General features: G+C 41.1%; 2 protein-coding genes across 2 annotated transcripts in view; one reads left to right on the top strand and one right to left on the bottom strand.

Annotated features, from left to right (window-relative positions):
- Positions 1-9,761, top strand: part of LOC114071784 — a 14,102-nt gene extending 4,341 nt beyond the window's left edge. The window contains exons 4-22 of the mRNA XM_027909640.1: positions 283-410; positions 1,151-1,294; positions 1,871-1,954; positions 2,460-2,627; positions 2,696-2,792; positions 2,889-3,112; positions 3,888-4,041; positions 4,117-4,325; positions 4,415-4,532; positions 4,678-4,883; positions 5,345-5,462; positions 5,980-6,149; positions 6,914-6,987; positions 7,067-7,194; positions 7,990-8,179; positions 8,602-8,743; positions 9,321-9,417; positions 9,545-9,623; positions 9,706-9,761. Of these exons, the coding sequence (XP_027765441.1) occupies positions 283-410; positions 1,151-1,294; positions 1,871-1,954; positions 2,460-2,627; positions 2,696-2,792; positions 2,889-3,112; positions 3,888-4,041; positions 4,117-4,325; positions 4,415-4,532; positions 4,678-4,883; positions 5,345-5,462; positions 5,980-6,149; positions 6,914-6,987; positions 7,067-7,194; positions 7,990-8,179; positions 8,602-8,743; positions 9,321-9,417; positions 9,545-9,618 (2,525 nt within the window). The 3' untranslated portion in view covers positions 9,619-9,623; positions 9,706-9,761. The remainder of the gene's footprint in view (positions 1-282; positions 411-1,150; positions 1,295-1,870; positions 1,955-2,459; positions 2,628-2,695; positions 2,793-2,888; positions 3,113-3,887; positions 4,042-4,116; positions 4,326-4,414; positions 4,533-4,677; positions 4,884-5,344; positions 5,463-5,979; positions 6,150-6,913; positions 6,988-7,066; positions 7,195-7,989; positions 8,180-8,601; positions 8,744-9,320; positions 9,418-9,544; positions 9,624-9,705) is intronic.
- Positions 9,762-16,667: 6,906 nt separating this feature from the next.
- Positions 16,668-17,183, bottom strand: MSGN1 (mesogenin 1). Its single transcript, XM_027909641.1, has one exon. The coding sequence runs from the start codon at positions 17,181-17,183 to the stop codon at positions 16,668-16,670; it is 516 nt and encodes a 171-aa protein (XP_027765442.1).
- Between the last annotated feature and the right edge of the window lie 2,143 nt (positions 17,184-19,326).

The raw sequence follows: 19,326 nt of genomic DNA, 5'->3' as shown, positions 1-19,326 counted from the left end.
TTTTTTTTTTTTTTTTTTTTTTTTTTTTTTTTTTTTTTTTTTTTTTTTCCATCTTCAGTCCTTGAGCTGCAAGTGTTCCCTGTCCCAGCATGTCTATAATTTTACCTTTCTTTCTTTCTATAGACTTTCAGAGCTCTCTTTGCAGTTCTGTGAGCCCAGGGTAGGCAGCTGGGGTGCGTAAGAGCAGGTTCAGCTGAACACTGGGGCAAGGGCAGGTTACTCAAGGAGTTTGAAGAGCAGAAGTTATACATATTAATACAGCTCTTCATTAATTGCCTATAGATCAGTCTGGCATAGCCTGGGATCTGGATGAGGCCATGGCAGCACAGTGTGGCTATACAGTAACTTACAGCAACTGGAGTAGCATTGAGTTTCGTGCCTCTGCAGCAAGCTGCCATTCTCACTTAGAGGTAAGTCTGTTATAAACACTTGGACCATAGTGCTGTTGTAGATGACCTTTATGTGAAAGGAGACCAAATTACTGATAGGCATTAACTGAAGTGTCACAATGTCTTGAATGTCTATTAGCAGAAAATTACTGAATTCTCCTCAAATATATGCGGAGATCTGAGTGTATTCCATGGTACTGACTTATAGGTGGCCTACAGATGAACACATGATGTATATCATGTATGCCCTTGTAGGGCAACTGTTTTCTCTTGGAATAGGGAGTTCTGTCTGGCAGCTGTGTTGCACTCTGCCCTAATACTATTAGTGTCTGAGACAGCTCAGGGTAAAAAGCTTAGGCTGCTTGTTTTGCTGGCTTATTGCTACTATGTCATAAAACACAAAATCAGCTATAGTTTAGGTTTGGTTGATTTTTGTTTTATTTTGCTTGGGGTTTGGTTTGGGTTTTGGTTGTGGTTGTTGTTGTTTGGTTTCTTGGTTTTTTTGCCCAATTCTGGGCCTTGACAAAGGTGCTGCCCAAAGTATTCATTTTGCTGTGTAGTTATACAACTATATGCATATATCTTATGGAGTTAATCAAGTTGAAGTGATAATGCTTCAGTATGGAGTTACCCTTTTCTACAGAGGCTGGTGGGTGAGTTTTGCAATTTACTTTTAGGTCACGAGAGTAGGTGGTGCCTAACTAGGAAAAAATCAGGGTAACGAGCAAATCTTCCCCCCCACCCCCACCTTGTCCATGCAGAAAAATGTATTCACAGTAACCATACAAATCAAAGTGTCTCACACTCCTGATATGGAAAATGCTACATCTCATCTGAAAAGTGCAAGTTGCCATTATGGTCCACGGAGTTCGAGAGAGTTAGTATGTGAAAGTAACTACATGGAGGTAAGTACTTATAAGAAAATGTACTGTAAGGTGCTCTCGTAGATTCTCTTTCCAATACATATTCCTAGGATCTAATCAGCTCCAGGCTGCTCCACCATGAACAGATCACTAGTGAATGCATGGCGTGCTGCTTGAGTTTAGTGATGCATTTATATTATGCTTATATAGCCTAATTGTGAGCACTAATAACTAATAAAGTTGTGAAATGGTTAAGCTAATGGATTGAACTCACTGAATACTGCCTCAACACCTCCATGTATACTTTCTGAAGGAAATTTCCCTGCTGAATTTGCTGGAGAGGAATGCAGGGTGGAAATGAATTCCTCTTGGAAGAGGACATAGGAGTCAAGAACAAACTCCTGGTCTTAACTAATAGAAATTAGAATACTGACAGAAAATAAAAAGAAACTGAAATCAAGCAGACTGTAGATAACACATCATGTGTGATGTCATCTTCCTCTAGGAAGTGGTGGTTTTTGTCGAAAAAAAAAAAACAAAACAGAAAACTCTTAGACTGTTAAAGACAAGGAAACAAATGCTATCAGCAAAACCCCTTATAGATGATTTTTCCTTCAGGTTTCTGTCAGGAAGGAGGTTCCACAGCCTATAAAAGACTTCATTCAAGATGCACCTGAGGACTGGAGTGTTGTCTTTCCAGAAGTAAAACTACATGTTTTCTTCCTAGTAAAAACTAGTGTTATCTCTGGCCCAACCATTCCTCTATTCTATAAATCACACAGTACAAAATGTCCTTTCAAGGAGTACTTAAATAGGAAGAGGAAAATTTCTGTACCAAGTGATTTTAGTATATTTGTATAGTTAGAAATATAGACAGCTGTAGACCATGCCTCCAAGGAAGAAATCAAGTCTTGCCCAGGTAAGAGACTCTGCAAAAAAACCTGTCTTTAAGACTCTGTGGCCCTCTCCACGTGGAGAGGCTTTTTACTTCTTGGATCCTGTATTTGAAATGCTGCAGTGCAATTAATCTGATGCTCTTCATATGGAAAGTCTTCGGTACGCGTGAGGGGGAGTAAAGCTGGAGAGGTATCCCACTAAAAGTATTTAAAGGCAACAAAATTGCTGGGCAGTTCAATACAATAAATCATTTGATATAGTAAATCTCTTTGAACATCATGTTTAAACTATTGATGAATTTCTCTGGTAGGCAAAAGCAGAAGAAGCCTCAATATGGCAAGTAGTATTTCATCAGCCAGAAGAAAAAAAGGCTCTGCTTGTGAGCGATGCTTGGAGTGCAGGTTATGGACTCAAAACCACAGACACCAGGGTTGTGCTGCGAATACCGCACACTGCTGCACAAGTTCAGCTGGTTGAGGTTGGTATGCTCCTTCTGGCCCAGCGAGCTGCCAGACTGTGCAGGTCAAACAAGATCTCTTCCTACAGGATCAGGGAATTACCTTCTCTGTGGTGAGATCCAGTACATTTTATAAACATGGATGGATGATCCTGATGGTGGACACTACTGTGGCATGTCCTGTAGGTAAGAAATATGGTACCCTTCTCCACTGCTGAAATGTGCAGGGAAAGGCTTAAAACTAAAGTAATGAGCTGACAGCTTTCAGATCTTGTCCCTTAGATGGTGACGACTACACGAACAAAACAATCACCTGGACTGTTCCAAAGTATATTCCACCACTCTCTGCTGGAGCAACAAGCTTTAAGGATGTGCTTGTGGAAGCTGGTGTGGATCTACACAAACTCTCTGCTAAAGAAATGGCTTCTAGGAAATATGTGTTATCGGATGACTTAAATGTAATTATGATGAAGATTCCAATAGGTGCAGAAGGTGGCTATTATAAGGTTAGTGACTTACACTAGGTACTAGGCAAGCAATATTCTGGGGTTTTTGTTGTTTTTGGTTTGGTTTGGTTTTTTGGGTGGATTTGTTTGTTTTCAGAGAAGGAATAACTCTTCATCTCGCTCCTTCCAAATGAAGGATGGGCATGAGGGAGAACAAAGGGTTTATTAAAAACTCCAGAAGTCCTGATCAAAGATAGCTTTTGTAAGCAGCACCTTATGAAGAATTTATTTTCTTACAAACACAGGTGGACACAATCCTACACAGAACTATTGATTTGTCTCTTTCCTCAGGTTAGCAGAGAGCTTTCCCCTTTTAGTCCTGATGTCGTACTCCTTGGAGACAGTCCTAACTGGACTGTAAAAGCATGAAATGGGTTCTGTTGTATTTTACACAGGCCACTTAAGAGAATGGGAACAACCCATTTGTCCAGCAGACTGTGTGAATATTAGGATGGGCTGAGACTAAACATCTAAACCTAGTTTTTTGGAGTGAACTGAGTTCTGGGTAAATGTAACAAACTGAAGTTTTAGGAGAAGCCCTTTCACTGTGAAACAGTCTCCTGCTACTTTGAAACTTGGTAGTGGGAGGCAATTTCCAAAAGAAATCTTTGGAGTATTCTGAGATAATCCAAACTCACAGGGATACAAGAGTTCGTGATTCCTGAGCAGAGAAGAAAAATGGCTTGGAGCTGTGGCTTTAGCTGACCTTGAGATGCTCCAATATAACTTTATTTAAAATCATGCTATACTAAAGGATGCTGATTTGAAATTCTAGACTTCTGTGAGCAACGGTCAGCTTGGGGCAAAATACACCATCAACCTGTTCTTGGAACACCAGTGGGAAGACAACAAATGGGGACTAACTAGACATACTATCATCAAGGAAATAGAAACACCATTTGAACAAATAGAACTTGCTATAACCAGCAGTAAGTAGCTGACCATTGAATTTACTCTAGGTTTTGGTACTCTTAAGAGCTTAATGTTATTTTCTTCCTTTTCAGATTCAAATCTGAGTACAAGGTTAATGAATGTGACAGTGGGAACATTCCTCCCAGATGTGGAACTTGTGAACTTAACCATTGAGGGGGTAACTGTTGCTGTACCTGAAGCTGTTCAGCATGGATATATAATATACAGGACCAGATATTCTAATGGAAGCAGAGCATACATAATACAAGTCTCACTTGATGCACCAAGCATTAAGAAAGAGGTGTGCACTAAGACACTGTGCTGTATCATGGTATAGAAATGACGACATCATTTGGCAATTTTTTTCATGTCTAAATATTATTTTTCTAGTACATGAGAGATGACATGAGAGCATACACCCTGAATGTTACCCTTGCATTCATTACCCATCCATCAAGGGAGACCTTCACTGTCCCTGTCACAGCAGCATCAGCTGTGAGAGATGCAGGTAAACTTAGAGGAACTTGGGCAAAACTGTACCAACCTGGCTATCAGCTCTGGTGTCAACTGGGCTAATTTCAGCTGTCAGCCCCAAATAGTTGTGTTAAAGTGATGACAGCTAGCATGCTGGCTGACTTTTGGCTCTCTTACAGTACTGCCCAGCGTGAGAGGATTTTGTGATGGGAGGAACCTTCATCTCATTATCACTCATGGGAATGTGGACCAAAACTGGTTACCCTTTATCTCAGACTGGCCCCTGACCCCAGAGGCAGCACAGAAGTACAACTATAGTCTGAGGGACAATGGCACTCACTTGGCAATCTCCGTCCCTTTCCTTTCTCCCCATGTGAACTATGAGGTAAGGGTTCCAGCATGTAGTAATTAAAAGGTGTGCTGTAGCTGTGAGATATCAACATGATACAGTATGTCCTTGAAGGTGAAATAAAACTTCCCTTTGAGATAGACTTCAAAGGAATAATGGAGGATTACTTTCTGCCCTTGGAAGAGCACTTTAATTTCCCTTGGTTAACACTGGCAGAAATAGGCAAGGAAAAAAAAACATGTTCTGCAAGTACTTTCAGGCTGAGCATGTTTAAAGACAACTGTACATGCAATAGAGCTTGTATTGCTTTCTATTGCGAAACAACTGAAAAAATTCACTGTGTGAGCTTCTGGATTAAAAAGATGATGTAGCCTCAGGATCTGACTTTGCTCAAGCACCATTACCTTTGGCTTATGATAACTTTTCTCAGTTTTTGAATGCTTTAGTTGAACGGTGTGTTTTTATTCTCTTGTTTAACCTGTGATTGTCATCTCTAGGTCTTTCATACTTCTGGAATAAAAGCTTCACTCTACTTAAGCTTGAAGGATGGCATCAACTTGGCTAATAGGAGGGACTTCTCAGTTTCCTGCAGATTTTCACCTTCAGAGCTAATACGTAATAGCATGTTGGGGATTAGCTTTTAATGCTATTTGAGTTGCAAATTAAGTCAAGTGGTCTGAAATGTTTCTAGGGCTTATACTTGCATGGCACTCATTTGGCTGTCAGATTTCCTACCAATTAATATGCCACAAGGCAAGTCAAATGACAGATTGTAGTGATTATCCTGCCTAGTATGGGAGCATGGGAAGGAGGTGGAAAACTTCACTTTCCCTCATCTCCAGCATCACAAAGCTTTTTTTATAGAGTTTTTGTGGTTCTTTTGAGAGTTGAATGAGATGGGGGTTTTGGTGGGGTATGGGGAGAATCAGCATATAAATTAGTCATTCTAAAGGTACTTATCAGTATTAAATGTACTGAATATTGTCTAGAAAAACCCTTTTGAAAGAGAGTGAGAGTTCCTTGTGAGCTGCCAGTGAACTTGCTAGAAAATCTGAGGAGAACCCCTTTTGTTGTTAGAATACAAAAGGAGTTTGGGTCCTGATTTGTGTGAAAATGTAGATTTCTCTTTCAGAATGCCTGCCCAGTGGCACTGTGATTATTACTGCAATAAAAGTGGTAGGTGTTGAAGACTTGGACACCAGTCTTCTTGTCTTGAGGGACAGAGAGTGCAAACCCAGTGTAGTGACAGAGAAGACTGCAACCTTCAAGTTCAGTGTGAACACTTGTGGAACAATTAGAAAGGTAAGGGCTTAGTCACATGAAGTTTACTCTGCATTGGAATGGGATTATTGCCAGAATGGGCAGAGTTCAGAGTTGAGTAGAAGCTGTGAGAAAGTCACAAATGACTTTCTGTTAAGTAGTACATCTATACTCTCTCTGAGGATACTAAATTCATTTGGGCAGAAGTTCTTATTTGGGGAAAAAAAAAAAGTTTTTCAAGGTCAGAGGTGCTTTCTGAAAGTAGCCTGCAGTTTGATGCCTCTGAGTTGTTTAGTAGGGCACTTGAATGCAAGTCTGTGCTGTTGGGATACACTCATGCCTTGCAGAAGCTGTTTAGGTGTTGCTAATGACTGTGTGAACAAGGACTAGAGAGTGGGTACTTGTGCTACACCTATGTACTGTATGCATAGAAAACAGAAATAACGTAGGATGAGAATACTCTGATTCAGGTTATCATAAATGCAGCTTATTTCTGCAGTGTTGCATCTCATTCTACACACTGATTCAGTGAACAGCAGCAGCTGATCTTTTTCTCAGGCCTCTGTTTTCCCTTTCTGGGGTGTTATGTCATATTCAAGCTAATAATCTTTCTTCTTGGCTATGGCATATCTGTCTGCTACGGTCAGCTTTAGTTCAGTAGACATAAGGCTGTTAGCTGGTCTAGGCATTTCTAAGTGTTCTCTGCTCATTGCAGTGTGCCAGTCAAGTAATGGGATGTAGATATTGTGTCAAACAAAGTAAACTCTAATGGGACTGTCCTGTTTGGAATGATGTGTATCTTTCAGTTCAACAGCACAGCTCTGACATATGAAAATGAGGTACTCTATTTCAGACCTGGCAATGATACACCAGCATATCGGTAAGTGTCATTCCCTAGAAGAAGGTGTTGTGTGTTATTTTGGTTGTAAAAAAATCTAATGTTGAACCTCTTCTCTCAGGCTGAAGTTTGTCTGCTCGTATGCAGTCAATCAGGCTGCTAATGTCAGATACGAATCTAAGAAGAACCTATTGCCTCATGTTAAGCCAGGGTTTGGCTCTCTCACTCTTTCACTGAAGCTCTTCAAAGGTAACATTTACGATTAGACTATATAAAATTACTGAATGGCTGAAGTTGGAAGGGACCTGAAGGTCATCTTATCTATCCACTCTGCTCAAACAGGGCTACCTAAAACAGGTTGCCTTGGACCATTTTGAATATCTTAAAGAATCAGGTGAAAACCTTTTTTTTAATGCCTCTGGTAGGGGTCTTCCGTTCCAGAATGAAGATAAATGGCTAAATAACTGTAGTGGAACAGGCTTAGCATCCCTGATGCACGTATGGTTTTCCTGCTCAGTCTGGGCATGATAGGAGTTCTGTGTAGAGGCCACAATGTCAGCTTCTCTCTCCTATCAGTTCCTGAAGGGTTGTGAAGGTGGCTTAGCACTGACCAAAATAGTTGCAACCCATGCCAGAGAAAGAAGTTACATGCAATACTGCTGTAAAATAATAACTATAATAGCAGAAAGGGCTGACTGAAGCCTTAACCCAATGTGCACCTTAACTGGAGAGGCCTTGATGAATTTTTTTAGTCTTTTTGCCTTCCCAGTACCTTTATTGAGATAGTTTTGAATAAGCATCTTAATCTAATAGATTTTTGGAGCAGGAGTGACTCAATTACGGATCCTCAGAGCCAAGGAAAACAGCTGAAATTTTTGCTTTCTTTGCTGGTTTTTACTTTTCTGTCGTTCTGTCTACATTTGTTGTCCAAAACTTTTGTTTTACTGTGCCAGAGAAAATGGTGATGAAGAGTGAAGCAGAAAGTTTCTGAATAATGCCAAAATAATACAAAAAGGAAACTCTAATATCAATGCTCTCTTTTAGAGAAATCCTATTCAGAGCCCTACCAGGAATCAGAATATCCTGTGGTAAAATACCTGAGAGAGGCACTGTATTTTGAAGTTGAACTGCTCCAACCTAAAGATGCAAGACTGGACCTCAACCTGGATGACTGCTGGGCTACAAACTCCCAAAGCCAGGACAACCTTCCACAGTGGCCCATCCTTATAAACGGGTAAGAAGGGCTTCCCTCCTCTCTTTGGTAACTGTTCAGTACAAAGGCCTATACTTTACGTGGGAGGAAAGGGGAAGAGGACAGAAGTCAGCTTGGATGCATTGTTCTGCCTGGATGGACAGTGACTGCTAGGCCATGGGGCCTGTGCTGGTGTCAGCACAGTGGCTGTGCCTTCTGGTGGTAGCAGGTCATATGGGTGGCCAGAAGTGCTTCTAGCTAACAGCTTTCAGCCAGAAAGAAAGGACAAGAAGTACCCCTGACTGTGGCCAAAAACAGGAATCATGAGCTGGGGGAGGCCCTATCCATTCCCCTATGATCAAGGAAAACAGAAGGAAAGTCCCCTATATTTCACCTCCTTGCTGTGTTTAAAGATCTAGTTGAAGGTTTAGATTAAGCACATTTTCTTTTACTTTCCCAAAAAGGTGTGAAAACAACAAAGACTCTTACAGAACTGTCATCCATGAAGTTAATTATAGCCACAGAGTAGAATTTCCACAACACCTGAAGCGGTTTGAAGTGAGGATGTTCACCTTTGTGCAGGGCTCAACTCTGTTACAAGAGCAGGTGAGATGTCTGTGTTCTGTCCTGAGCTGTTGGCAGTCCCAGCAGGTGAACCTGGAGTGGTGCCTGCAGCCAATGCCCTGCAAGCCCTTGGGTGTCCAGGTGCTGCCTGGGACTATTGGCCACCTCTTGAAGGCTTAGCACTCTAAGAGGAGTAAATAAAGACCAGCCACTTAAGTGTTCAGTTCATAGAACAGAATTACGGAATCATTAAGGTTGGAAAAGACCTCTAAGCTCCTCAAGTCCAACCTCTGACTGAATACCATCATGCCCACTAAACTGTATTGAGAGGTGCCACATCTACTCATTTTTTTGAACTCTCACAGGTACAGCAACTCCACCACTTTCCTAGGGAGCCTGTTCCGATGCTTAACCACTCTTTCAGTGAAAAAAATTTTCTTAATTCCAACCTGAACCACTGCTGGCACAACTTGAGGCCATGTTCCTCTTGTCTTACTGCTAGTTGCCTGGGAGAAGCAAATCCCCACCTTCCCACAAACTTCATATCCTTTGTGGTCAGTACACGTGGAATAGCGAGCGAGACCTCCCTAAACATAATCTGAATATTCTTGTCTTGTAGCTGTATTTCCACTGCAGTGTCGTGATCTGCAACACTGAGCAACAGCCTTTAGACTTTCTTTGTCCAAGGAGATGCAATGCTGGGAAACACAGACCTGGTAAGAAAGCAGGCACTTCTCAAGTCCCTTTGCTCAGCAGCATGGCATGTGCTCTCATGAGCTGTGTCAGATGACAGACTCCCAGTCTCTGTTGTACAGAGAATTAAAAGCTGCCTTGTCTCACCAGCCCGCAGTGCAGAACCACATCTGCATGGACAAGTGTCATCTGGAGCAGTGATTTTTAGAAAGGAAAACAACTAGCATAGGTGGGCATCAATCTTAAATTGCACTACTGAAACACCAGGCGTACTGCTGCTGTAATGTAAGAGTTCTGTGTACTTCTTTCAGGGGACTGCACCGACTTCTGACAGAGACTGAAGAAGAACTTATTTTTATGAAGTTGCAATTAGGTAACCTAAACGAGCACAGCCTGCTTCCCAGATTCACAAATCAAGTAATTTCAACAGTATCTGACAGGGAAAATACACTGGCAGTGTCAACTGAGAAAAGGGTCAGCTAACCAGTGTTGGATGTAACTTTGTGTTTGTGTGTTGCTCTCCTCTGTTCCACTTCAGCATTAAACTTTTAGTCTTTTGTGTGACTTGCATCTGACCTAGTCTGCTCAGCTAATATATCCAAAATTTGCGTCACTTTGCAGTTGGAAGCATCTGTTTTGGGGTAGGGGGAGAAAGGTATTAAGTCAATTGTAAATCACTCTGAGCTTGCTTTTTTTTTTTTTTTTAACTTCAGTATGAACAAAGAATTGCAGAGAGCTTAAAGTCAGTAAGTGAAAGTGGGTTTTCTGAAGCAAGGTGGGAATGAACATACTTGATTCTGTAGTGACTGTTGACAGAAAAGCTGTAAACTGAATCCTGCAGGAGTGTTGTGGCTCTGCAGTGTCAAGTTGCCTTCCCTAGGTGGGGTGAAATTGCCCACAGGTAGCACCAGTGACTGCTTAGCTGAGCGTGCTGTCAACCAACCTACACGAAAAGAAGCTTTTAGTAAAGACTTGTAATAGAACCTATGTACTAATGTACTATCATTGCTATCTGCAAAGTGTTAAGGATTCTTTCTTACCTTGAAAATATATTATGAGCTCCTCTCAGATTTTCCTATCACTTTTTTTTTTTTTTTTTTTAAATGGGAGAAAACTTTCCTGGTTCCTTCTTTGCATCTGAACAGTGGTATGAAAACAGGCTACCCCAGGTAGCCTGAGCCACCTTCTCCCCTCTTACAGCTTTGTGTGGGGAAAAATATATCAAGTAGAGACTGTTGTGAAAATCAAGTACGTAGTTGGGCAGCCTGTTTCGGTACTGTTAACTCTGTCTCAGTTGTGGCTTCCTGGCTTTACAAGTCCTTTCTTCAAACCAAGACTAAAGGACAACATCACTCAGTAATAGAAATCTGGTATTTACAATCTCATCTAAGGCACTTTCATTTATTTTCATCCAAGGTGATGCCCAGGTACACTGTGGCCCTACTGTTCAGCTGTTCTAAAACCTTTGTTTAGTGCCATTTTTGAGACAAGATGTGTAAAGGATCATCTTATCTATTAAACTTTTTCATATGTGAGAAAATTCAAGGACATTTCCCTCCATGGTTAGACTAGGATTTATATAAAGCTCCTTATCAGATTTTCCAATAGCATGTGAGAGACACAGAATTCATTTGAATGTCAGTAAAATCTTTTAAAGACATGATAGTAAAACTCTACCTCAGAGGTGTCTGTTTATACTAAAATTCAGGAACTGCCTTCCTGGTTATATATATATATTAAAAAAAAAAAAATCTTCAAGTGTTTTATCAACACCTCTTTGCCTTTTAAGTGGATATTTTATGACCACATGCTTTTCCCCTGGTATTTGGGATGTTATTTTTATATCCCTGTTAACACAAGTTGAAAGCAGATCAATCTTCTTTGTTTATGCTTAATGTCTTCTTCAACTTCAACAGGTGAATGATAAAAGTGTAAGGGAAAAGAGAAGTCTGCTGTGATTTGTTTTTATAGGTAAATAGGAACAATAACAGAAATGTACTGCAGATAGTTATTTCCATTTCAAATGAACGTTGATAAGTCACTGCTACAAGTAACCTTACTATATCTCATCACTGACAGAAAAGCAGAGATCTCATCTTTAGTATAGTCTATATTCAATGACATGGCTACTATTTTAGAACTCTACTGTTTTGGTGATTTAAAGCAACAACAACTTGCTCTTAATACTGAAAAACTAAGAAAATTGACATTTACTTTTTCTGGCCCAATTAATTTTCTTCTTTTTTGCATATTACTTTGTTTTTTTCTTTGAAATCATCATGTCTTCAGTAAATGCTATGCACCTTTTTCCAGAGGAAAATATTTTCTGACAATGACTGAGTGATTTGGAAAGCTTATGTTCAAGTTTGGCTTCTCCTACAAGTTTGAGTCTTCAGCTATCTTCCCCCCTATAATTTCTACTTTTATTTGTCCAAGTGAGTCCAGAAACACCTAAACAGTGTTAGTTAGAATGCCAGAAGGGCATGTGCTTTGAAAGAAATGCTCTAAAGCATGAGGAAGCCGAATCTTTCTCCTTATCATGACACCAAGTACTCCAAGAGAGCAAGTCTGGGCTCATGTTGGAGTGTAAAGAAGCAAAAAGTCCGAGGCTTGATCAGGGACGAGGTTCAGATGGACCTAACTTCTATAGGATATTGTAAACAGGCTGCTCTACTGGGATCTGTGATTTCTCATCATGATGGAGTTTCCTGTCTGTTAAATTCAATACTAGCATTTGTTGTTGCCTGACAGATAAGTTGGGGAGTAACAGTCAGATACAGAAGCTGGGGTGTATGTATATTCCTGTGGGGTATTTTTTAGCTACTACCAGGCAGAGCTGGAGGGCTCGAGTCAGAGGGGATGTGGAGCTGTGGCAGCTACCCGATAAGCAGCTCTCTGAAGGCACTGGGTGAAACACATTTGCAGGAGGTTTTCTTTGCCCCAAGCACACCTATGTGCAGCCCAAATGTGTCACCATAAAACCTCTTGGCACCTACATGGTGCTCCTCAGCATAGAATTTCAAAGCACTCTGTGTTCGGGTGGCCCCAGGCTCCCCTCTGCTTTGGGGGCTGGGGAGTGAGTTCTGTGACTCAGAGAGCCAGGGCTTGCTCAGGGAGCTCCTTCCATGTGTGATCCTTTAACCAGGGAGAGCATTCTCTCCAAGGTACTTACTCTTCCTCCTCAGATGGATTTTGGCTTGCTTGCCAACTTCACGGTCTATGTCTAGTTATTGGTGCTGCTGGCAGGCAACAAACTGCTGCATCCTTTATATAGAGGGGGCAGAGAAGTTGTCATGTTCCTGGATTCAGGTGGAAAGTGTGCCTTGCAGTGTGAAACTGTACTAGTCTCCTGGATTTTGTGCTAATACCCTACCTGCTAGGCCTCCTCCTATCCATTGCTGTGCCTCCTGCTAAAGAAACCAGCAACGTGTTTCCAGCTGCACCAGAATAGCCTCTGGTCCCTGAAGTAGAAGAAGAAATCGAGAGTCTTTTCTCATATCACTGATAGCAGCAACTGCTCCCTCCAGCTCCACCCACTGCCTGGCTCTTGGCACAAAGGGAGTTAACTGGTATAAATTCCATTATATGTAACTACCTGCTCTGCCATGTCTTTTTCTTCCCTAATAAAAGGGTCAGGGTGGCTGTGGGGCTGAAATCCCTCTTTTTCCCTGTCTGCTGGAACTTTTAGCACTCTATCTCTGCAGTTACACCTTGTCCCCCCTCAGTAATTCACCTAAAGAGGAGGCAAGGGCAGAGCTCTGAACATGAGGAACTGCTCAGAAAACAGCTGGTGGGATCCTACAGTCATCTCAGCTATTATTTGGTGCCTCTTGCTCATGTCTCTTGCCCTCAGCCTGCTTCTGGACTGTTTCTCTCTGGCTCAGTGCAACATGTATGTTTTAAGGTCTGGAAATACCTGTTTAAAGGGCAAAAAACTTCTACTTGTGTGCAGCAACTGGCTCTGGGAGCAACAGGATGGTAATAATCTCATCAGTAAACTGAGAGTGAAGCCTAATAGTTCAAACTGCCAGTTTTCTGTATCTTGAGGCTGTTCATGAGATTCTAAAATCCATTTCAATAATTAGTTTTTGTACAAGATCTTATAATGTACTCTACCCCTTTTCTCTTTTGCATTTCAGGACTGTCCTGCTGCCCTTTCATCTTCGTGGCTAGTATCACTCATGGGGTATGACTTCATGTGCCAATTTCTTGTATGAAAAGACTGAATTTAGTAGAAAACTATGTTTCAGTGATGATGGTTTCTTTTTTAGTATCCCTATTTTGTTCTCCAAGTTAGTAAGGAATTTCAATAACATGTTAACCTGCAAAAGGGAGAGCTCTTGGGGATAGAAGGGTTCCTTTAATTGTGTAGGACTAAGTCCAGTTGCCTCTCCTATATCTTTTTAACATGGGGAACAAATCTATCCCTTAGACAGAGTGTAATTTAATTTCTGAGCCATGATCTTTCAGCTGAGTTTGCTTTATTTCCATGTACATTTTTGAAAATCATGTTGAGAGAAAGTGCTTGTATGTGAGGGATATCCTTTATTTCTATGACTTGTACAACTTTTTCAGGCAGGGTTTCTACATTTTTTGCCTCATTTCTATGGACTATTGTGTTGTTGCTGTTGCAATTCTATGTAGCTTTATGAACCTTATAGTCCTGAAAGTTAGATCTCCTAACTGTAAGTGGGGAATTTAACTTGATCTCTTACATATCAATTAGATATCCTAAACTCCTGGGCCTAAAGTAAAAAGAAGAGGAACCTTAACTGTATTAAATTTTGTGGAAAAATAATAAAATAGAACATTTAATAGCAGCAACTATCCTATACCATGAATACAATAATTCAGGTTATTTTCTTTGGATCAATGAAATGTGCATGCCAAGGGGAAGAATTACAAAGGTGGAGCTTATAGAGATGCACTATCTCCAGCAGAGCAAAAATTTCCTTCGGGGAGGGAAGGAACAAAGTGGCAGATCCCAGGCAGGTACTAAACCTCCCTCTGCCTCCTACTCACACACTTAAGTGACTCCCACTCCCCCACACAGGTGGAAGGAGAGATCACCTGAAAGGGGATCTAACAAATTAAATGGTGCATGAGTACAACACAATCTAGTAAACTAACTCTCTAGAGAATGTGGGCTTTGGTCCTATTGCCACACAGGGTGTTGACTTCTTGCAGGTTATTCCCTAAGGTCAGTTTAGATGCAGCCCTGTCATACTGGAGTCTGGGATAGCAGCCCCTAGAATGCTTGGACCAGGGAATAGACACAGGCAAAGTCTAGTTCAGTGGCACAGAGGCAGTACAGCATTCTTCTGAGACTTACAGCCTTGCCTTTGGGGTTACCTAGAGCTATTGCTCCACATTGATTTTGCAAGGAAACAAAAGAACTCCCGAGGCACCCAACAAGTTACAGCCCAGCAAGTTCAGGGCCTTCAATTGCCGCTTTCTGTGGGGTGGTGGGAAATGCTGACTAAGCCACCTGTCAAATTTGCAGTGTACCTCCTCCTGGGACACTCCTTCTGCATACAGCATCACTTAGCTTTGTGAACAGCAGCTTTCTGAAGCCATTAGTTATCAGTCTTCATTTGCAGATGGGTAAACTGAGGCAGCAGTGTTGGATGAACAAACAAGGTTATAAATAAAATAGCAAAGAAAACAGATCCTTTTGACTTGTTTCTCTGTTTTAACCATGATCCTGTAGGTTTCTGTAGCTGAAGAGCTAGAGGGCATAGTCACTACCAGTAGTTTTAGGTATGGAATGTCTAAGGAACAAGGTTAAAAGTCTCCCCAGGCACAGAAAATATATCCAACCACTATACCTGTGAATGATGATAGTCTTTAGTTAACATCCCAGAATGACAGGACTGTCTTCCTGGGCATCTGCTGGTGGTTTGCCAGCACAAGTGAGCAGGTACCACCAGCAATGAAAACATTTGAGAAAAGACTTGGGCTCAGGCTCTCAATTATGGTTCTGTGCAAGATTCCATGGACAATGTGCTGTTTTGATCCCTTGCAAAACAGATTCAGACTGAACTTGTCTATGTGACTCTTTATCTGCTCAAATCTGGACCAGCTGCACTGACATTAGGATTGCCATCTCATATTTTCATTAGATTTTCTCTAATTTGAGAATTTTATAGGGCTTTAAAAATCATTGTACTTATATTCTTGCTGAAACACTAAAGCTTGTTAGAAATCTAACATGAGTTAAATTAAAACAGAAGCATCTGGGATATGCTTACATGTAGTTACACTGGAGTGACAGTGCTACCTGGGTAGACTTCAGTGTAGCTGCTTTTTGAGACAGTTTGAATTTTGTGCTGATTGCCCCAAAATACACATGCCATGTGAGAAGAGCACTGAATCAGCTTAAGCTGATCCTTGGAGTTAAAAAGAGACAAAGATGATTGTACTGATTTCCTCCCAAACAAACAGAAAGAGGGAAAGAAAAAAAGAGTCCTAGGTTTCAGTACACATTGAGCATTGATCAGCATTGAAGAGGGGGGTTTTTACACGTTAATACAGAAATATTATGTTTCTGTATATATTAATAAAGAAGACAGGACTTAACAGCAATTTATCTGTACAAAATATCAGCTTGCTTATATTTAGTTTCCAATATTTAAGAGTCATCACTAGATTTAGCTTATCTATCAATCAAATATATAATCCAGGATACAGACTATGACACGTTTATTTATTGTTTACACACAAAGATGTTCTCACTAATACTTAGTTTCTTGATTTTTAGGTACATTGGAAACGTGGATAAATAGACAATACTTGAACTAACTATACATGTTCTTCCTCATCCTAGAATTAAAGTGCCTACAAACCAATACACTTAGTATTCTTAACGTTATGGTCAATTACTTTTTTAAAATTCAGTTTAACACCTATGGATTTACTATTGTCCATATAAAACAAGATCAGAACAGTGATAAGTAAATCCTAGGAAGATCAGTTGGCTTTTTTTTTCCACTTCTGTATCAGGCTAGGTTTAATATTTTTCAAAAACTTATTTAAAAAAAAAAAAAAAAGACATGAAAAAAGCAAACAGCAAGACTTCTGTCTCAGCAATCTGCAGCTCAGGTTTATAGGCAATCCTACATCACCTTCCAGCATCCCATGTACAATGGTGGCCCTTACTCTCCCTCCTTCGTGCCGTCCTCCTCTCACAGTGTGCTCTGATGAGGAAGAAATGTTGATGGTTTTTAGTTTATAAAGACCCTGAGCGTGCCAGGGCAGGTGCTCCAGGTGGGGTCTACACCCTCTTGACGCTGTTGAGGAGCTCCGTGAGTTCGCTGATGTACTTGATGGTGTACTTCAGGGTCTGTATTTTGGTGAGGGGCTGTCCCCTCTGGCTGTAGATGGGGGGCAGGTAGTTGCGCAGCGTGTGGAGTGCGTCGGCCAGGGTTCTCATGCGCAGCTTCTCCCGCTCACTGGCCTTCCTCCGGCGCTGGGCAGACATCCGCACCTTGGTGCCCTTGGGCAGCCGCGCCTGCCCGGGGCTGGGCAGGTAGGCAGGGGGGAAGTCCACCAGGCTGTATCCCACCAGGCTGCTGCCTCCACTGCCATAGGGGGTCTCCGCTGCTGCCGGGCAAGGGGATGAGGAGTAGGATTCAAAGGAGGGCGTCGGGGACAAGCTGTGTGGGGGCGAGATGGGGTGCAGCTCCAAAGAGCCAGCGGAGCTTTTCCAGTCCCAGGATGATAAGCAGACGGAGTGTTCCGAACCCAAAGCATCTTCCATGTTTATCAGAGTCTCATGCAATTTGTCCATGCTGGAGGAGCGCTAGGGAGAAGCAATGCCCTCTGCCCGCCAGCAAAGGCTGGAGCCGCCGGCTGCCGAGACCTTTTTATGATGGAGGGAGGAAAGTGACAGAGTGGGAACACGGGCTTGGCGCGAGGAGTTCAAAGGAGCGCCACAAGTGCTAAGATGGAAAATGAACTCCTGATGTGCTAGTTTCTTCTCAGTGATAATTATCAACCTTCAGCTAAAAAGCCTTTAAGCTAACAGGCAACAGCAAGAAAGGGGGGAAAAAAGATTATCTTCTTGCAACTAAACCAATTAAGGCTGCGCATCTACATTGAGCATTGCGCTGGGGGGATAAGTGGTGAGAGAGGAAAAAGAAAATTAACAATTTTACAGAACAATTTACAGATGTAGAATTTATTGATCACTAACACAAACCTTAAATTTAAGCCATCGAGCTCTGATTTTTGGGTAACTGAAAGTGATGGCACTACAGCAGTGAATATGTGGTCCATGCTGACTGCTGCTGAAGTAGTCTCTCATTATCTACATCTTCATCATGAAAGTCAAAGGTGGTTTGTTTGATTTTGTGTGTGTTATGGCTCTGTGGATTTCTCTTCTCATGAGGCTGCAACTGGATCACTTTGGTTTACAACAGGAGAAAGGAGGAAAGAACTGCCATGTATTCCCTTGCAGTTTGTAGATTTATTTGCTGTTTTAAAACATGCTTATGAAATCAAAAAGGAAATCTGTGATTGTAAACAAAGTCAAAATACCATTAAAAAATGGGAAAATGTAATCATAAAGAATATCTAGGGAAAAAAATATACAGTGTATATAAACTTTGGGCCCGTACAAATGTTTTATGCAGAAATGTAATTCGCAGTAATATATAGGCTATACATGTGTTAGAGAAGACCAGAAGCTACCTCAGTAAAATTTTCTACCTCTAGGAATCTGTTCTTCTGCCAAAAAAATGTTTTTCCAACCCTGACTCATCGCAACAGTGGTTATATGTTACACAGTTCAAGTGAAAATGAATAACCTATAAATTAATATCATTAATAATGAGCATTTTTCATCTCTAAGCTTCAGAACAGCTTACAGTGATGATTAATGTTCTCTATTACTGTGAGGAAATGCATAAGTGGAAGCAAGAAGGAACTTTTCCCAAATCATACAGCAAAGCAGTAGAAGAGCCAGGAAAACTCTTCAAAGCAACTGAGCTCTGCATCTCTGCTGAGCAGCTCGGCTGCCAGCCATGATGTTGTGTTGGCACATAATGGAAGCAAAATATAATATATAAAGAAGAGGAGAAAGAGTGTCAACCTGGAGGAAAGTAAAAGTATGATTTATTTTAGAGTTTCATTCTGTGTAACCATTTCTGCACCATAATCCATCCCAAGCAAAGGCAGGGAATGCCTCTGAATGCACACAGCTGAAGCGTGCATTTTATGGAACATGCCATTTCTTTCTGCAAAATTCTCACTGCAATCACCAAGGGGAAAAAAAAAATCCAATACTTACCATAGTCACTAGGAAGACTTTTGTGAATTTTTATGAGTTGGGGATCAAAATGTTAGGAAGTAGCTTATGGGACACTTACTGATTTTATGAGACGAATGAGAAAAAAACAAAAAATGAAGGATTTTTGCATTTCAACCTGGGCTGAGACAGTTTGGCTGTCATGATGTTTATTCCACACAGGAATTCAGGACACAGCTCTCCCAGACAGGATTTCTTTGTGTTTTATGGTTACCCCATCATATTCTGAGCTCTGCTTTGGTCCTTCTTTAAGAAAATGAGCTGAAACAGTCCTAAGCACAAATGTCTGCTAAAAATTAAAATTAACACAAGATGAAGGACAGGTATATTCTGTTACTTAGGTGAACTGAGTGGGTTTCATTGAGCACCAAGGCAATTGTTACCAGGTCAAAAGTTAGACACAAGGTCTAATTTTGCATAAATAGGGGACTTTGTTCAGTCCCAGTTAAAATCCCTCTCCCACTCTTTTTCCTTTTTTCTACCTTTATTTGTGTCTATAATGCCTTTTCCATTTGACAGATCTGCTGCTCTTATTTCATGTCTTTCTCTCTTTTTTTTTTTTTTAAAGTAAACACAATTAAAAGTCTATAAATAGAAAAAAAAAAATCTGCATGGGGATATGGAA

The sequence above is a fragment of the Empidonax traillii genome, unplaced genomic scaffold (assembly GCF_003031625.1).
Source record: "Empidonax traillii isolate 1590-97213 ecotype Southwest subspecies unplaced genomic scaffold, ASM303162v1 scaffold2281:size57497, whole genome shotgun sequence".
In the NCBI taxonomy this organism is placed as follows: Eukaryota; Metazoa; Chordata; class Aves; order Passeriformes; family Tyrannidae; genus Empidonax; species Empidonax traillii.
The sequence above is the reverse complement of the archived record's forward strand: the minus strand, read 5'-3'. Positions and strand labels throughout refer to the sequence as shown.